The sequence below is a fragment of the Sarcophilus harrisii genome, chromosome 5 (assembly GCF_902635505.1).
Source record: "Sarcophilus harrisii chromosome 5, mSarHar1.11, whole genome shotgun sequence".
Lineage (NCBI taxonomy): Eukaryota > Metazoa > Chordata > Mammalia > Dasyuromorphia > Dasyuridae > Sarcophilus > Sarcophilus harrisii.
In genome coordinates this window covers 243,190,767-243,205,164 of record NC_045430.1, presented here as the reverse complement: position 1 = coordinate 243,205,164, position 14,398 = coordinate 243,190,767, and the positions used below count along the sequence as shown (strand labels likewise).

At 37.3% G+C, this 14,398-nt stretch overlaps 1 protein-coding gene across 9 annotated transcripts in view; it reads right to left on the bottom strand.

Annotated features, from left to right (window-relative positions):
- Positions 1-14,398, bottom strand: part of CDK14 (cyclin dependent kinase 14) — a 673,115-nt gene that overhangs the window by 97,462 nt on the left and 561,255 nt on the right. For all 9 annotated transcript variants that reach the window (XR_004229802.1, XM_031939988.1, XM_031939989.1 and 6 more), the window contains 2 exons: positions 11,214-11,353; positions 4,266-4,411 (listed from right to left, as the gene is read on the bottom strand). Coding sequence is in view for 8 of the 9 variants with exons in the window: in XM_031939988.1 (XP_031795848.1) it covers positions 4,296-4,411; positions 11,214-11,353 (256 nt within the window). In the remaining variant the exon portion in view is untranslated. The remainder of the gene's footprint in view (positions 1-4,265; positions 4,412-11,213; positions 11,354-14,398) is intronic.

Sequence of the window (14,398 nt, the reverse complement as noted above, 5' to 3'; positions counted from 1 at the left end):
TGTGCATATCATTTAGAGCTTTCTCTTTCTGGTGGTCTCACCCTTTGATGATGAATAAACACAAGTGGGAAAAAGCCATAAAACCATCAAGTAACATTTCTGAATGAGGACAGGAAAAATGTAAAAAAACAAAACAACAACAACAAAAAAAAAACACACACACACACACACAGAAAACAAACCCAAAACCCAAACCGAAAAACAAAAACAAATTTTAATGATCCAGTGGCACTCACCCCATTTTAAGTACAGACTCTCATAATTTTAAGTCACTCATTTTGGTTGTTACTAGATTCTAAAACCTAAATTGCTTTCAGCTGCAAAGCAAAATGCATCTTATTAGCCTTTCCACTAAAGCCAATTTATGCAAATCCAGCATGATTAGCTAAATAATTAAAGTGACCCTCAACATACATGTATAGAAATAATTTGGTACTGAGATATGGGAGGGAAATTAGGGCTGGAAACACATCATCCTCCCCACTTAGTCTTCCATCTTTACAATGGCTGCAGTCATACAATGAATGCTTCTTCACAGTTATTTTCATTTAAGTCCCCAAAGCTGGGTTATTAAAGTACTAGCTTAAAGCCTTGTCATATCTGAATCCCCACCCCCATCCAAGCTCCCAGTGCTATTGCTTTACCCAGAACACAGACACTTGGGAAGTTTAAGATGCTGCTACTGTTTAGACACTTAGTTAAATCAACACCCAAAATATCAGAGTCTCGGAGCTACGGTATTATTTTTTTTTCCTCATGAATCTCCTTTTGGACAGACCTTTTACATTATAACTTCTATAGTTTTATTTTTCTTCAAATGTTGTGGAAGTGAGACCACTACATGGTCGGTATTATCTGGCTTTTCAGAGTGATTAACCAGTCATTGCACACATAGGCTCAGAACCTCCACACAGGCATGGAATGAAAATGAGGAGTCACTGACTGACAGGAACATCCCTGGACCACAGCATCCCTCCTCTGAGAGGCAGCTTGAAATACACACATCACCCCCAACAAGGATCAATGTGCCTCAACGGTATTTCTGAAGAAAGAAGGAATTGAGAGAGAAAAACCCGATAAAGATAGAAACAAAAAAAATAAAGATGTAAAAAGAGGCAAGAGACAAAACAGATAAAGTAAATATTGGGGCTGATAAGTCATTTTGCATTCAGGTCCAACTCTTCAAACCCCATTTGAGGTTTTCCTACAGAGGTACTGGAGAGGTTTGTCATTTTTCTCTCCAGCTCACTTTACATATGAAGAAACTGAATTAAACAGAGTTAAGTGACTTGCTCAGAGTCACACAGCAAGTAAATAAATGTCTGAGACTCAGGAGGATGATTCTTCCGGACCCCATGTCCAGCCCTCTATCCACTATGGCACCATTTATCTGACCTTGAGAGCAAATAGTCCTAAAGGAATGATATTCACAATGGAAGCATAAGCTTGTGCCAGCACTTAATAATAAACAAAAATAAAATTTAATAATAAAATAACAAACATAAACTTAGTGATATAACAAAATATGTATTTGTAATTCATGATATATAATAATAAAACAAAAACTGCTAAGGTAAACACAGATATACTACACACATACACACACACACTTACTTTTACTTTTACACTTTTACAAGTAAGATTGCAGAGAAAATCCTTTCTTAGAATGATGGGATCCAAGCTGCCTTTAAAAATTCTTTTTCAGTGAATACCTATAGCTGCCATATTGGTGATGTTTTTGGCACTGAGCTTCTGTCATAGATCACTTGAAAGATCTGATTGGCTATTCTCATATTACTCCTGGCCTAATTAAAAAACCTGATGATGAGGAAACAAATTCAGGAGCCCTGAACTGAAATCCGGGGTTGTTTGGATATGTTTGTGTTGTAGGAATAACATAAAACAAGCACATTTTAGAAGGGTTCTGTTCCACTGAACTGACTAAGAAATTTATCAAGTTGGGAGTCTCATTGTGGCAATGGATGTTCAGAAGTTTAAAGGCATATGGTTATCCTCATGTATGCCATTGCTCTCTGTCCAATGCTATTGGTCTGAAACTCAGTCCTGACTTGGCTTGACCAAATAAAAGATGAGTTATCCTTTACCCTAAAATAGAGCAGGTGAAGGTGAGCAATCTGAAGTTTGTTTCCCCACCTCTCGGCCCCCATCCCCTGCAGGATGCAAAGAATCACAACTGGAGACATTTCAGGATTTTCTATGTCTGGCTATGGCTCCTTAGCAAAGAGGGGCCAGTTCCGTAGTAATTCTGGCCAGCATTTACAAATTACCTTTCATCTTGGCATCTTTCATCTCAGGATCATTCATAAATCATCACCATGGTCCTGAGAGGGAGGAATTTCCTTGCTCAGTGTACAAAAGAGAAGGCTGGGGCTCCTGACTCCGTGAGCCAAATGGGTCACAGTATTGACCAATCAGCCACATGATCAATAGTGACTGAAGCTGAACTGGCAGACTTGTTCACCATGGTAACCGTTCAAGCAATTCTGATAGTGGACCATGCTCCTGAAATGCCAATGCAGTCGCGCCCTGAGGCACAGGACGAATAATGGGCCTGGAAATCAACTTTACAGATTAATCAGTGTGATTAGCATAGGAATCCTTCCTCACACTCAGACCCAATAAGGACACGCCCAAGAAATGACCCTGAAATCCGAGGTTTTACAGAGTCAGAGCTCATAATATAAACGTTTTCCTAATAGCCAGTTTCATGGGATAGAGAAGATGTGTAAAGCAAATCATCAGTGGGGTGTGTGTGTGTGTGTGTGTGTGTGTGTGTGTACAACAAGGTTAGCTTATTTGATCGGCACAACTATAGGAAGAATCTTGTTCGTTTATACTGGTATGATGTGACTTACTTTTTTTTTTTAAATTTTAAAGATTAAAGTTTAAAACTGCACTAAGACTTTTTGACACAAGTAGGGAATATAGGAAAATAAACACACAAACATGTACATATATGTATACATACACATACATTTACATACATATATACTGTATACATAAACACCATATTCTACATGTAAATACATAAATAAATATATATACACACACATTCATACATATACTATGTGTGTCTGTAGATATCTATGTATCAATATATCTCAAGAGATAACCAATAAAGAGTCCATCTACTCCGCCATTATTCACCCCATACCAAGATTCAGAGACAAAAGTCCTAATACCACGGGTGATTAGCCCCCAAACAATACCAACTGGTTCTGACATATCTAATCATGACCTTGTTCAACAGTACACAAAGTAGTCTTGAACCTTGGCAGAAGCAGGCCCAAAGTCCAGGTCTTTTAATATCAAATCCAATCTTTTTTTCCCTCTGACATCTTACTAATTATCTGTCCTATTCAGTTCTCACTTTCCCTGTGTGTCTCATATATGGCTCCCTTGAAATGCTCATCTCTAGATATATTAATTTCCTACTGATGTGATACTTCTACAGTCCAGGAGAGTGACAGCAGATGCTAACCTTGGCTCTTCAGTCAACACCATCCCAACCTAATAAAAATAAATGGTTTCATGTTCAACCTTGATCCAAATTGTTGTGGAGCCTTCTATTGGTACCCAGCATTTTATCACACTTTTATCTAGGCTCTGACCAGGGATGTACTAATAAATGTTTAACAACTGGTTCTCTAAAAGGATAAAACACTTTTAAGTTTACTCTGTCTTATAACACTTTCTCCATCAGTTTCTTAAGTCAAGACAATCAACAAAATAATAAATCTAATTCTGATTTGTAGCACTATCAAGTGTTAATGTGTAAACTGTCTAATGTGTAAATGCTCACACTGAAAATGTAATGACTGGTACTAGCTAGCTCTGGCACATCCTGGCTCTGACAAAAATTAACCCATTTTTTAGAGGAGCAAAAAGAATGAGAAAGAAGTAAGGGGCCAAAATCAGACTAACGACAGCATAAAAAAAGAGGTCAGTGTGCAAATCAAGGTCCACGGGCACTGTTTGGTGGCCTCTGAAGTTTTAAAACACTCAACCCAAGAGTCATGTGGCAACAGGGAGGACACAGAGAGAGGGAACAGGACTTCTCAGTGGTGTCCATGGCCAGTTCGATGGCTTTGAAAATGTGATACTTCCATGATGTTTTCAGAAGAAAAAAAAAAAAAACCTACAGAAAAGAATCTGAAATATTCTATTCACAGGAGGGGAGAGGGGAAGCTTGTTGCTTAAACTTTTCTGAAAATGCTGCTTTAAAGAAATTTGTGCCATCTTACCTGCATCCCCTTTCGGCAACCATGTGTTCTTCAGTGCTTGCTATTTGACAGACTTTTGCCATAACTATTGTTTTTTCCAAAGGCCCGCATACTTTCTCCAACTTCTGGTTGTAATCTTACATTTGGGACAGTAAAAACAGAAGACACTGTGGATAAATAAAAATTTTAGATATGACTTATTAGCATATTTCCTTCTGCTTTCATTATTATAAATCAACAATGAAAAATTACACAGGAAAATGAGATAAAGGCACTTTGTTGTTGTTTAATTGTTTGAATTGTGCAGATGGGGTTTCCCTAGCAAAGATACTGGAGAGATTTCCACTTCCTTCTCCAGCTCATTTTACAGCTGGGGAAACTGAGGCAAACGGGGTTAAGTGGCACCAGCATTGATTAAATCACAGATACAGCTTAGAAATGTTCTTCTTCCTAAATTTCATCTCTTACAGCTCCAGGACCATCTCTCATATGTAGCATTTCTAGGATTTTTTTCTAGCAGCTAAATGGTACCGTGGAATGAATAATGGACTTGGGAATTAGGAAGATCTAAGTTCAAATACTGCCATAAACACTTACTCTAGGCAAGGCTCTTAACCTCACTCTGTCTCAGTTTTCTCTTCGGCAAAAAAATGGGTATAACAATATATAAAATATGTAACATATAATATAATGTGTATAATAATATAATAATAATGTTCTAGGGTTACAAGGCTAAAACGTGATAATATTTGTAAAGTGCATCCAAAACTTAAAAATGCTATTATTATTATTATTCCCCAGCTCCTAGTGTCCTCACTCGCAGAATTATCTTGTATTCATTTTCTGGACCTATTACACACACACACACACACACACACACACACACACACCCCTTGTGTCCCCTGCTAAAATGTTAGCTCCTTGAGGCAAGGATATTCCTTCTTGTCTTAGGACACTCAGTACTTTATCACATTGCTTCAGCACATTGTAATCACTTTAAAAAGGCTTGTTGATTAAATGACTAAAATGCTATAGTAAACTTTCCCTTTTGAAAAGAAAATAATAAGCTGGGAAATGAGGATGGGATCTTAGCTCCCCAGAAGTCCTGAGCATGAGCTTTTGGTAAGTTATGTGCTCTTATTTACCTGAGGAAAAAACTCAACCATTAGATGCTGAAGAAGTACAATGACAGAATGCTGGGTCTAGAGTCAAGAAGACTCATCTCCCTGATTTCGAATCATTTAGCTCTGTTGGCTTTAATTCATTGTTTATAAGATAAGCTGGAGAAGGGAATGACAAACTGAAAGATTTATCAAGAAAACCCCAAATGGGGACATTAAGAGTCGCACAAGCCTGAGATCTAATAAGCTAATGGTTGAGTTTCAAAGTAACTCAAAGTTTATGAACACAAAGATGCAAAGAAAGGGAAGCTGTCATGGTTTCTACATATGTTGGACTCTCAAACCTTGTCCTAAAATATAGAATAGTCTCTGACGTGTCAAAGCCCAGCTCTGCTTCTACTTCTTTTACAAAATGCTCTCTGATGCTTCCTGGCTCTAGAAGGAAATGAATTCTCCTCTTTTCCAGTTTCCTTGTCTTCTCCTGAGCACATTTTGTTTCATAACTGAGTAGTTTATATAGAGGATAAGCTTGTTGAGGGCATTACTCATCATGGCATTCCCACAGCCCATCTCGATGCCCCAAAACGTAGTATATCCTTAACAAATATTTGTTGATCATCAAATGCTTAATGTCTCCCTCGCCAGGATGGCCAACTGTTGCAAAAGTGCTGTCTCAATATAATATGGAGGTAATTCATTTCAATAAGTAAACGCTTCTTCAGCACCTTCTGTGTAAGGAGAGCTGTATTAAGCACCGGGAAATCATCATGTGTAGCTAAGACAGTAGCAGGGGGTTTGGCCCAAGCATGGTAGCAATAATGGCACAAGTGACTGGGACAGATGTAGCCGATTTTGAATTTTGTGATGTGTCCAAGACTCACTCTGTAAAGTGATGGTCGGGGACAGTGAGCAGACTCATGGAAGAGGAGGTGTTTGAGCTGGGCTTTAAAAGATAGCTGAGAATTCACCAGGCAGAGGGAAGGGAAGAACAACATTCAGGGCATAGGATGCGAGAAGTGCTGGAGGGAAAAGGCTGGGTGAGTTTAGGGAGCAGAGAGTTGTCCAATCTGGCAGGAACAGTGAAAAATGACTCCACTTAACATTATTCAACTCTTTCTGTAGCTTTCTGTCTTGTCTAGGCAACAGTTATGTCATCTGGAGCAGCAAAACCTCCCTTTTGAGAATTTCCAAGCCTCTGATGCTCCACAAAGTTCTATACAATCAATATCCATTAATTATGATCCTCCATTGCCTTCTGGATATAATACAAACTTGTAATGTCTTCAAAGTCTCTTTCCAGATGTGATGTTACAATCTGATCCTTTCGTTTCCTAAACCCCTAAACCTAGGGGTATGGGGAGGATCAAGTAGTAGGGGGTTGGTGAGGAAGTAGGAATAATTAAAATAACTGACATTATTGGAGCATTTTAAATTTGTTAGGCACTTTTAAAATGGCATCCCATTTGAGTCTCACAACCCTTGGGAGGTAGGGATCTTCTCCATTCTACAGATGAGAACACTAAAGCCTGGAGAGATGAAATGTCCTACCTGAAGTTATACAGTCAGTGTCAGAGGTGGGATTCCCACCCAGGTTTTCCTGAGTCCAGGACCACGCCCCCTCTGATAACAAAGACAGAGCCTTACATGGGATCTAAAGAAACTTTTCAAAACTCAGGGAAGGGCTAAAGCCCACTGTCTAAGATCTTCCAGGAAATCTTGTGGGAAGAATTACACAGAATGAAATCGTGTGTGTGTCATAGGATATATATCCACACAGGAGATTTGCACATAGATGATGAGATCATGGCTCCGTCCAAAACATTCCTCATGATACATGACTTAAGAATAGGAACATTATTGGTGCTCAGAAACTCTAATGACTAGCTAACTGACTTCACTTCATTCCTTTCTTTATGTAACATCTGCTGTGGAACTATTTAGATAAGAGATCAGAGACAAAAAAAAAAAAAGTTTAAAAAAGTTAAAAAAATTAGTCAACCCCCCTCCCCAGACTATTGGACTAGAAGACATACAATCTAAGATTTAGTTTTAATCCTCTCTCTCTCCCAACACCTTTTCCTTCTTTCCTTCCTTCCTTCCTTCCTTCCTTCCTTCCTTCTTTCCTTCCTTCCTTCCTTCCTTCCTTCCTTCCTTCCTTCCTTCCTTCCTTCCTTCCTTCCTTCCTTCCTTCCTTCCTTCCTTCTTGTGAAGAATTTTGGCAACAGGTGGTTCTCAATTTTCTTTTATATAAATGCTTTTTTTCCTTTCCTTTCCTTTCCTTTTTTTTTAAACAATGGGTCAATTTTTTAAAAAGAAATGTCCATATCAGGATGCTTCCAAGTGTGGAAGTCCTGCTAGCTATTCCAAACATGGGACTCATCTTTCACAGATGCACATTTTGTGAATTAGCAAATGAATGTATAAAATCAGGGCCTCTGCACTGTAAAGTGTACTTTGTTCATTTATTTTGACAAGGGTAGTTCAGCTTTAATTATTTATGAAACTTGATAGTATACACTAGAGAATGCCCTTAGTGTATTTGGTGAAAGTAATGAATTCCTTCTATGCCCAGCCCTCCCTTTACTTCTCAGCAATTAAATCTCTGTGAAGAAGTGGAGCAAGGCTGTTGGGGTTTTAGGATGGAGGGCGAATGACAAGGTATATGGAACAAGAGCCACAAGGATTAACCAACTTCTGCTAGGGCACACGCAGTCTTCACCATTTATTATTCTTACGCAGGCTGAAACGTTTCTTGCCTTGCTTCATTTGAAGGTGGGTTATAAATTATTTACACTTATGGGTCCTATGCAAATGGGTCTGAGAGAGTTTAAAGAAGTAGAACAATAAGGAACAATGTTAAAAATTTTCATGTGTTCTTTGGTAGAGAAGAATATTGAGCAACAGGTATTTCTTTTTTGCAAACCAATGTCAAAGTGACTAACGGAGCCTTAACCAATGACATCTCAAAGCATTATATTCTTATAGTACAGAATTTGGGTTGTGAAGGAGAAAAAGGAATTATGACTAGAACCATGTTCTTCCATAAGTTACCTCGTGTTTTTTCTTTCTCTTTTTCTTTCTTCCTTCCTTTTTTCTAACATTTTCCTTCTTTCCTTCCTTTTCACCCTCCCTCTCTTCCTTCCTTTTTTTCTAACTTTTTTCTTTTCCTTCCTTTTCTCCCTCCCTTTCTTCATTCTTTCTTTTCTCCTTCCTTCCTTCCTTCCTTCCTTCCTTCCTTCCTTCCTTCCTTCCTTCCTTCCTTCCTTCCTTCCTTCCTTCCTTCCTTCCTTCCTTCCTTTCCCTCCTTCCTTCCTTCCTAAATAACATTTCTTTCCACTTTACAGAAGTCTTTTCACCTCAGAGTTATTTTTTCAAAGTGTTAGAAGTCATCTTTGAAAACATTAGGTCTACTCTGGTGTATGCATCCAAAGCAAGACTTTAGTCCTTAGGCCAACTGCTTTCTTGATTCTCCAGGGTTCCTTACCATGAAAGCTTCCCTTAAAAAAAATTTCTTAGGAGAGGAAACCGGTCTTATTACTACTGCCCACTCAACTGTCCATTTTCATTTACATGGCTCTACATATGCTCAAACTGTCACTGGGGAAGTTTATGAGAAAAACCTCACGGGGGAAAACCTGGACCTAGACAACAGAGTGCCCAAACTAGTCATATTTCCCATAAAGGGAGTACTTCTCCAAGACTCCAAAGTCTGGGAATCCTTTGTTTTATAGACATGTTTACAAGTAGGGCCAGGTTGTTCCAAATGGAAGCGATAGTAGTATTTGGTACTGGAATTGTGCTTTTTTTTTTTTTTTTTTTTTTTTTTTTTTTGCCACTGGATTTATGCTCCATAATGATTATCTACTAGACACAGAAATAGCATTTCTGTAACTCGAAATTGTTACTGGAGGCCTTTAGCAGAATCTTGCTTTAAAAATATAATGATTTTTCATCTTTATTCTCCCCCCTTCAAAAGGTTCCACCGCTCCTGATGTTTAACGCTATGCAAAGACGTGTTTCTGCCAATGAATATCGCCTTATGGTTATGCTTCTGCAAATAACCTGCTGTGAGCTGATAAAAGGATTAATGCAGCCAAAATTCTTAATCTGTGAAATTACAAATTAAATTCTCATATTAAAAATGCCACCCTGAGGTATTTTTTGTGGCTTTAATTCCCCTCTGGTGTTCTGCATACATTGTGCTCGTTAATGATGGGGACAAGGCTGTCTCTGCTGGCAGCCTGCTGCCGAGTGATAATGTGCAGGCATTTACTCCACTGATAGAACTGGATTTAACCACTGGCTGATAAACTAAGTGGCAAGTGGCTAATAAGTCCATATTAACAGGGAAGCACTACTACAGAATTCAGAACTCGGAGACTATCAAAATCCTGGCTTAAACTCAATCGTCGAGTCAGATGGGATTGAGATGTCACCAACGCCAAGCGGTTTGGAGTTATCTGTTACACTAAATGAAAAACAAACCGTATGTTTGATGTCTGATGAGCCATAAACTAATGAAGCTCTTTGTATCATTTTTTTTTTTCCAGCAGAGAGAGATTCATCATCATTTCATTATCTAGCCACAGGGATTTCATCTTTATTTTAAGAAAAAAATTAGGGTAGAGCTGTTGTGATGGTCAGTTTTATGATTTGGGGGAGGAAAGAAATAAAGTAGGAGAAGGAGTAACTTATAGTCCACTGCTCAGGAAGGTCTGGATTCAAATTTTACCCCTGACACTTGTTAGCTTTATGACCCATGGCAAATCATATAATTTTCCTGTTCTATAGGCAGCTTTCTTGAACCATAAATTATAGAGAAAGTGTCAACCTATGCTAATGCATATGGAGTTCCCTCATCTGAGAATTCTCAATTCCAATAATCTAGGAGAGTAAAGGAAGCAAACTCTACCTCCAAGTTAATAAAATGTCTCATATATAGGAAAATAAAAACACTCAATATGTTATTAAATATGTACATACCAAGATAGTGTCAGAAAATAATCACAATTTTTAAATGTTAAAACCTACAAGAATAGTCAGAATTTGTCATTTGGGTGGAACATATCTCTACAGATCAGAAATATTCTTACTGCAATCCAATTTTAAAAGATTTCACAAGACAGAGGCTTTACACTTTGGAAAAGAGATAAGGACCTCTCTGCCATAAATCCTTCCCAAATATTTAAAATGTAATTGGAAAAGGCTGTGTAAATAACTTTTTTTTAAGGGAGGGGGGTAAAAGCAAAATGCAAAGCCACCAGGAGAATGTTTTGTTTTAACAGGCAAGCTAGAGAAGGGCTGCCTCTCAGAGAACCAAAAGCATTCCTGGTTAAAGTGAATTATGAGTCATCATTCTTACATTTTTTGCTCAGTAAATTAAACAGTTGTCAGTTCTGTGCTCCTCAGCTGGCTGTTTTAAGGTTATTGTTCTAACAAAGATAATATCTGAGAATCAAATAGAAATGAATCTTAAAAAAAAAAAATTCTATGTACTGTAGCCAGTTACAAAGTACTATATGTGGAAAGCACTAAATATGTAAATTGCATTTTTCTTTTGCTTTTTGAATGACTACTCAGATAATTCTTTTGGATGCACACATAATCAAATACAAAGATATCGCGCTACACACTGCAGAGTGGAGATAGCGAAAAAGGAATCCATTTTCTTCCTGTGTCAAGCAAACTCTGCACTTTGAATGGCAGGATTCCAGTAAACACCCGCATATCTATGTGCATGTCCAGACCCGCATGTGTGAGAGTGGCGTGTGTATGCGTGTACGTGTGTGTGAACATGCACGCTGATTTTATTGCTTTCATAGGACTTGGGAGTCTGGGTCATACTCACTATCGGTTAGCTCCCATAGCCGGGGGGGCAGATCACTGAAATACTCATGGTTCAGGGCTGCTGGGGCAGACAATCTGTTCTTTGGGAAACACTGGAGTAGTTTGGAGGCCAGATCCTCTGCATGGTTCACATAGCTGAGCCTGAAATGCAAACAGTAAGGGGTAAGACAAAGCAACAAGAAAGCAGCTGAATTTTATAAGAGGATCACTCCTTTCTTTTTTTTCCCCAAAGCTTCCCTATATTTTCATTTTAAAAGAGAACCTGCTGAAAACCAGAATCACCAGAACTGTCTTTTTTTCCTAAAGATATTTCTACAGATCAAAATAGACCTTTAACTGGAGAAATTATATATATATATATATATATATATATATATATATACACACACACACACACATTTGGGATAGAAATCCCAAGGTCCATAGGTAAACCACTCTAACAACTACTCGTTAAGTGACGGGAAACATGAACTATTTTGTTTTTAAGTAAAAGGACCCAACCTTAGAAACCAAATATTCTAATACACATGTGCATACCTTTTCACAAAAACAAATCTCTGGCTACTCAATTTTTCCTAGAAATCCAAATTTCCCCTGATTGAAGACAAGATAATTTGCCTGAGTAGAACATTAACACAAGGGGATTCCTTACACTATATGAAGCTGTAGAATGTGATTCTTGAAATTTCTGTATATGTTAGAGAGTGTTCTAAGATTGCTCATCTTTGCTTTTCCAGATTTTCATTTCACCTCAATTCAATTATTCAGAACAATTCAGTTGACACCTAGATTTTCCTTCTTAATGCTTTATCTTGTTTATTTGTTGTTTTCAACAGAAGAGCCCCACATAGGGAATGATTCAAGGAGGCAATGGCAGAAAGAACTTGGTGAGTCTACCAGAGTTTGATGGAGAGACAGTGTAACAAGACCTATTTCTCATACATCTCAGAATAGGTTATACTTGATAAGTTTAGCATACATTTGGCTGTTGAACTTTTCCTACTGGTCTGCTAAGTGACATCAGTTGGTTACAGAAATGTTTCTTTGGGTTTTCAACTTATTTTTCATGTATTCTTAGATTATCCATAAACCTTCTTCTTTATTGATGAGGAAATATTAATATTTCTATAACTCTCTGACAAATTTGTATTTTGTTAAGATATTCTGTTCATTTGTGATCAATTTTACAATTCTGAAAGTATACCTTAACTGTTATTGTATAGGTATAAATTACTCTAAATACGTACTTCCTATTAAGCTTTGACTGAAGGATGCCAGTAAGTCTCCTAACACTCACCAATTTCTCTCTGATAGTTTTATGTTCAGTGTGTCTTGAATAGAAAAGACAAAGGTATTTTAAGTAGAGAGAAAGGAACATGAATTTATTAAGTATCCTTCATGTGCTAAGCACTTTACTAACATTATCTCATTTCATTCTTACAACAATCTTATGAGTTAATCCCCATTTTATAGTGAGGAAAGTGAGGCAGTCAGAGGTTATGTGATTTTTCTAGGGTCATACAATAGTAAGTGTCTGGGACAAAATCTGAATTTAGGTTTTGCTGATTCCATAATTCTCTCCATAATTCATTCCATGTTAAAATTAATTAGGATCTCAGAAACTCAGTGATCCAAAGCAATCCCAAAAGATTCTGCACAGAAAACATCATCTTCATCCAGAAAAAGAACCATGGAAATTGAATGTGAATCAACACATTCATATTCACTTTTCCCCCCCCTTTCCCATGTTTCCCTTTTGTTCTGTTTTTCTCTCCCAACATGATTCACAAAGAAATGTGTATTAAAATTTAAAAAATTAAAATTAATTAGGGGCTTGAATTCCATACATGATAACTTTGTTTCTAAGAGATAATAATTTGTTCCTGTCCAGCTACTAGGACAACTGTATCATTCAATTGTTTAGTCATGTCCAATTCTTTCTAACTCAATGGACCATACTGTCAATGAGAATTTCTGAACAAAGATGCTAGCGTGTTTTGTCATCTCTGTTTCCATGGATTAAGGCAAAAAGAAGTATCTTGCCCAGGGTCATAGAGCTAGTAAAGTGTGAGGTCAAATTTAAAACAAGGTCTCCCTGACTCCAGGCATGGTGCTCTATCCACTAAGCCATCAGGCTAGGATAATCTTGTCCTGATGTTGATCAGTCAATGAGTAACAGATTTAGAGCAAGAGAGGGAAGACTCATAATTTCATCAAAAGGCATATAAAACAATTCAAGACCAAGAGATTATCAGTGGTACAATTGCTGGATTAAACAAGAATAATTTTATGAACAGTCCTAGAATGATTTCGGAATATCAAACCCATTTAGCAAAATGAACAAGTGTATCTCCTTTCCCAAATGAAATACTCTTCTTTGTGTACACATCAAAGGCAATTTTTTTTTTCACCCACTACACTTCAAAGTTTGCTGACTCTTATGGAGTGAACTAGCTGGAAAATGATTTGGAGTAAAAGAATTTGGCTTAAGTTTCTTCATATGGCAAAGGCAGGTCAGTATTTGGTCAAGCAGAACATGGTTGGGATCACTGGAGTTTGTTGTCGGCTTTTTTTTTGGGGGGGGGGGGCGGGAATTCAACAACAAAAACCAAAACAAGAGAAGATTTAAGTATGTTCAATGAACTTCTGAACCCTGGTACTTGGCACATAAAGTGAAATGAAAAGAACTCAATTTACATTAATAATTAGACATCGTTACTTAAAATTAAGAAAAGCTCTGTATATAGTGTGTGTATACACACACACACACACACACACACACACACACACATATACACCTACACATGTTTATATATGTATATGCCAAAAAAAGGAAAATGAAAATCTTCAAAATAAAGTTTGTTTTGGGTATAATCCTTCTACATTCAAGCTATACTTTTTAAAAGAAAATTAGATAATAAGAATACTTCTCATTCATTAATATTATTATAATAAACCTTTCAAAATTAACAACTTAGTACAAAATAATACTATAGAACATTCTTCACATGAGAACACTTAAAATCAGACGTCTTGTAAATGTTTAACAAATGGCTCTCTGGGAAGGAAATATAGGCATAACATAGTTTTAAGCTAAATTTGCTTTATTACCATTTCCTTTGTTTCTTTCTTAAATCTATAAAATTAACAAAACAATAAATCAAGCTCTGATATGTAGCGTTTGTG